At 33.3% G+C, this 5,715-nt stretch overlaps 1 protein-coding gene across 1 annotated transcript in view; it reads left to right on the forward strand.

Annotated features, from left to right (window-relative positions):
- LOC108742416 overlaps positions 1–5,691 on the forward strand; it is a 44,163-nt gene extending 38,472 nt beyond the window's left edge. Inside the window, exons 9-10 of the mRNA XM_025976424.1 lie at positions 2,230–2,475; positions 5,566–5,691. Of these exons, the coding sequence (XP_025832209.1) occupies positions 2,230–2,475; positions 5,566–5,625 (306 nt within the window). The 3' untranslated portion in view covers positions 5,626–5,691. The remainder of the gene's footprint in view (positions 1–2,229; positions 2,476–5,565) is intronic.
- The last annotated feature ends 24 nt before the right edge of the window (positions 5,692–5,715 follow it).

A 5,715-nucleotide genomic window follows, 5' to 3' on the forward strand; every position in this document is an offset into this window, starting at 1 on the left:
GTAGTGTAAATAAATAGTTTTGTCGTTATCAGTCTTAGAAGTTAATTTTGTTAAACCCACGAACATTAGAACATCGTTCAACACTGGGAACGCTCTCCACAGATAATATTTTTAATGTAAAATCCGCATGTAATAATTTTATGCAAGCATAGATAAACACTATACAGTGTGAATGATCTAGGTTAGAGACACCTACTGACATTTATGTAATCTGCCGAATGAACTATTGCCATATATAAATGATTAAATAAATCAGTCTGCTATAAAGACATATACTTCACTAGATATTGCAAGAAGTGTCTAAATCTACCCATCTGCGACACCTACGCAGATACGAAGGTTCTATTCACAACTAATCTACTTTAATCGCAATATCCAAAACGACTGTATGTACATAATAGTTAACAATCCAATATAATTCACAGTTATATAGACAAAAACACTAAATAGAAACAGCTGACATTCACAAGTAGAGCTAAACAGTTAAAAAAATTGAATTGTTCGGTTGTCACCACATGATTTTTAATTATTTGTATGTATTTATTATTTTAATTCTACAACTGCTTATCTGTAATTGTAAATATGAGCTGTTATATTTATTAGGGTTTCTATTTATAAAACTGTGAATTAATTGGGATTGTTAACTATTATATGTAATTGATGATGAAGAGCTTTTAGGTCTTTCTACCGTAGTCAAATTCTGATTGCAGACGTTTCGCTATGCTTAATAGATGACATCTTCAGTGCTTCACGATGTATGATCGGCTGATGAATGGGTAATGTGTTTTCGGAACACGAAAGAAATTTGCGGTTACACCAACCAGACAAATTCGCTTTAGCAGAACACTCCTGGAAGGAAAGACACGGGATCTCCTTCGAAGATACGCAAGTGTTATACGCACGTCATGCTATTACAATTTAGCTAGGAGAGAAGCCTTAGAAATTGCACAATATCCGTATAATCTTAACAGGGAAGATAGATTACCGATAAACAGAGCCTGGAAACCACTGCTAAGAAACAAACAAACGAGGGTGCAACCTACCGGAACGAAATATGACGATAATGCAGTACCAGCCAACCGTGACCGCGAGAGTAGTATAAAAGCACGCCTAAGATCGCACATCAATCATTTAGTCCCCGATTCAGCATCGTGAACCATTGAAGATGTCATCTGTTAAGCATGGCGAAACGTCTACAATCTGAATTCGACCATGGCAGAAAAGCCCACCAGATCTTCATCATCAATTGGACACAGTCCGAGAAAGGCTAATACGAACTACTGTAACTATTATGTGTCTTTCCAAAATGGAAATTCCAACTGTCTTGCTTCATTATTGACTTTAAGAAAGCCCGACGACCTAGAATGAAACATTGACGTTTGTTTTTAAAAAGTCAATATCTTTTAACCCTTTTTGGCTTTTATTACACTTAAAAAATATACAATCATAAACCAAATTTCTAGAATATGTAATCAAAATGATAATTGCATTAATTATGGGAACACTACTTATTAAGAACTATGCTAAATTTGGCTAATTATTGTTAAAAGAACATTATTACTACTTATTCAATAAATTTGAACCAATTATTAATCTGTATGGGGATTATCCTATTAAAGAATCAGATAAATAAAATAGGTTACGTCTAACTTTAAACGATGAAATGGGTGTTAGGAATTTTATTATATCCATGTTAAATATTTAGTTGCCCTTTAGAAACTGTTAATTTCATTTTTCCTTTATTTTACTTATATGCGAGAAGACATTTTATTAGTTAGTATTTATAGTAGTTCTTGTGGCGAAATCACTGCACCTTCATCAAAAAAGGTCTTAATACTAATCATTACACCGATATACGAGAAAAGATAAAATATTAATGAATTAAAAATAATGCATTAGTATTGATAAATATTCTAATTTTGATAACATCTGGCGATACCGTTTTGACCAAATTGTCAAATAGTACATGTCTCTCAAGTTACATAACATACACAGTGTGTCCAATTGGTGGTATATCGAACGATATCTCCTTACCGGATGATATTAACAAAAATAAATAAAAGTTGCCCGATGCTTTAAAATGTTTATCTTCAAAATATTTTTGCATATACAGGGTGCTCATTAAACGCAGTATGAGACAAAAGTTTGTTATTCTAAATAAAACACTATTTTTATTTGTTGTGTAATTTATTGAGTATCTACGCTGAATTGTACTTATTTTTATTTTAGATAAAGAAACCATCAGCTCTTATTCCGCAAAATCTGTATTATGATGAAATTCCCGATTTACCATTCGAAAATTCTACGGAAAAGGCTCACGCACTTAATTCAACCACTGAACTGTGCTTGTGTCCATTTGCTTTTCTGGAATCAACCGATAACGATGCTTTTGATAATGATATGGTTCTTCCACAAGGAGAATACGATCGTTTGAAGTATGAAAGCGATGAACTCAAACATTTACGCCGGTGTAAGGTAGGCACTATATTTCTTAATGGGACAAAAACTTGAAAGATAACAGATGCTAAGATGTTTTAGTGAGAGCAATAAAAAAATTAATTTATTAGAGAATACGTAGTCAATTGGAATGAGTTATACAGAGTTATTCACGCTATTCGACACGAACGATTACACATCGCAGTATTGTGCATCAGAGTACCATACCGATTCTCGTGATTTCTGCTACCCTGAGTACTGAAAGAGCTGCTGCCCTCTTTCAGGGCCTTCTCTTAGTCTGGTTCCTCTTTAACCTCCCCCCCCATTTGAACCAATGGTCCGGCTCCCTAAATCATCGAAACTCGCAAGCCGATCCACCCACTCTACTTTTGAAATATGTTTTAAAGTCTAGAATAGTTTTTGATTTTCCTTAAAACTCCACTGCGTGACAGTATAAATTAATACAGATATGTACCTGAAGAACCAATAAACATTTTACAGGAATATCTTCTAAAGTAGAGAATAATTTGTTCATTAATTTATAAACGATGAGAAAACTCACCAAATTGTTGATTTATTCGATTCATGACGTTTAAAAATTTTTGAAAGTTTACAGAATTTATCACTTATGCCTGTGTTTTCTGATAAACCAATGTTTTTTTTTTTATATTCCAAAAGTCACTAACTGATTAAGTAAAGAACAAAAATTGGTGCGAATAATTCGAGGCATTTGAAGATAGTGCATTTTCCCAATTCGTTGTTTTAAAGTATATTTTCAAAAGCAGGCAAAATATTTTTGGTATTTGTAGATTAAGTGAACTGTGTATATACTACCAAATGATAAAAAAGAAACTTCACTTAGTAAAGAAAAAAGGCAATGTTAATTATTTTGCCAAATATTAAGCGAGTTCATTACGATGAAAGTAAAAAGAAACTATTGAAGTACTTGCTGCGTTTTCACATCATTGATAAAAAAGTGGATTAAACCGTCAATTTTATACTTACTCGTACTAATGTCCGTGTGTATAAATCGCTGAATCATTTTATTCCGCCGTTCGTAGTTAGCTCCATACACTTTTATTGAATAATAAACAGACTAACTATTATTAAGTAAGTGCTTTTAAAAGCATTGCTATTTCAACGTGCTTAATGAAGAAAGTTGCAGTACCTAACTTTATAATTCTATTATTCCGTAGTTCAGTAAAGTGCATAATACTTTCATCTGTGTTTGTAGTTCGCCCACTTCTACTCCTTAGTTATTGCTATTTTTTGTTCAGTGTAAATTATGAGGGAAATAATTAGATGACATAAATTTATTTGATTTATTTTCACTCTATGTTTTCCGCTTATTAACTTAAGGAAGCTAGTTTCCATTATCCTTGCAGATTACGGTTACATTTGATTTATTGTATTTATATTTATATTTTGTAATGTTTTCTCTCTACGGAAAATACCGCTCCGTGTATTAATTTACTTGTGACCCATTTATTGTTTTTCTCAGGGCTGATGTAGCTAACATAATGTTTTCTTATCGTGTGCCCTGTGAATGTCCATATGGCCCGATTCAATGTTTCTTGACCCCGATTGGTTGTTCTCACCTCGAAACGGGTGTTGATCCATCTTGTTAGGGCATATATAGTCAGGCCTCTCGATGTGAAAGGATCACTTCTAGCTTCGCTTTTTAGCGCGAGTGTCCACCCATCACTTCAGAGGTGAACCACCTAGTTCGACGGTTTCCCTCCCCAATACTTCCTTCTCCCCCCCCCACACTCAACCCTTTTCTCATCTCACTCCTCTTCCCAATCCCAACTTTCCATTTTCTTCCCGGGGATGAGCAACTTTCAGGGTTTATCTTCTCACTCGAGGAGGGGTTTTTAGCCAGTAAAAATCCGACACTACCTCCCCTCAGGAGGTGTCTTTTGAAGATTTCCCCTCCTCGAGAATAATCTAAACAAAAAAAAAAGAAGTGAATGGATCTTCTGCTGCGTAGCCTTCATTGTGATCTTCTCCTGCCTAGACATACTTTGTATTGTTGTATGTGTGTCTCCATTTTGGTCATTGGCAATTAATCTGCTTTAATCCGGTATTCGCGTAACCACTATTGATTATAACTAATTAACTTTCTTATTGGTTTTTTGTTTATTATTTAAAAATTGTATTTTCGTATGATTAATTAATTTTGGAGATTTAATTTATGCGTTTAGATACGTTGTGTCCTTTCCTTGCGTTATCATATTAAGTTTTCAGTTTTTCATTGCCAAAAAACAATTAGAGTATTATTGAGTTGCCTTTTTCCTTTTCATTATAGTAATTTTGTCATTAAATTGTTGATGACTTTTAATTCTTAAACTTATCAGAATAGTTGAGACCATACGGTATCTGTTACAGGTTTCGTGTTTGATTTTTCAGTGGTTTTCTGTATTTTTCTGAATGTTTAGTGATTGGTTCATTTTATATTAATTACATTTATTAAGCCCTTTAGATTTTCTAGTTTAGGGTGGTTCTTCAGAGGATATGAGTTTTAACACTTTTATGAGGTGAAGAGTGAGTTCTTGGAGTTATAAACATCTTTTGTAAGAATTCCTGGATAATAAATTGGGAAGAACAAGTTGAACATTCCGTATACTAACTATTGGAAGCTTTTAAAAATCTAATTGAGAAGTTTGACTGTTGGCCTTGGTTACTTGGTTTTCCTGTATTCGTCCGGTTCCCATATATTTCAGGACCTCATTTATTTGAACCCCTCTATGTGGAAGTCCTTTTTATGAAGTAAAGAGACTCAATTGGGAACCCTCGGGAAGATCCCAGATTTACTTAGGTTTTATGACACATTTAGGGCTTTTATACATTTGTTTGTAAGTTTAAATCCAGAAATCCCTGGCTGAGTTTATTCCGGAGCAATTATTTTTAGTTCTTTACCTTAGGAAAGAGAAGCCCGAGTTTTATTTAAATGTTTGAGCTATTAAGTGATATTCATTTTTTATACAGTATAACGAATAAGCGAATAGTAAGTAATAGCGTATTTCGTTAAATTTTTAAAATAACAATTTAATAGGAAGTAGCCCATTCATTGTTATAATTGTTCATATAATGTATGAGAAGAATTCTAACCTTATGCATCATTTTCAGACTGTCGAAGAAATGTACCGCCTCGCAGATGAGATAATAGGAATCCTTTACACCGTGTAATTTATAGAAGTGCAAACTAAAATGTGTTATCTTTGTATATTTACCATTAATAATATAAAAAATAGAAGGAGGAGACTGTGGTAAATATTA

This window comes from Agrilus planipennis, unplaced genomic scaffold, assembly GCF_000699045.2.
Source record: "Agrilus planipennis isolate EAB-ADULT unplaced genomic scaffold, Apla_2.0 scaffold354, whole genome shotgun sequence".
NCBI lineage: Eukaryota > Metazoa > Arthropoda > Insecta > Coleoptera > Buprestidae > Agrilus > Agrilus planipennis.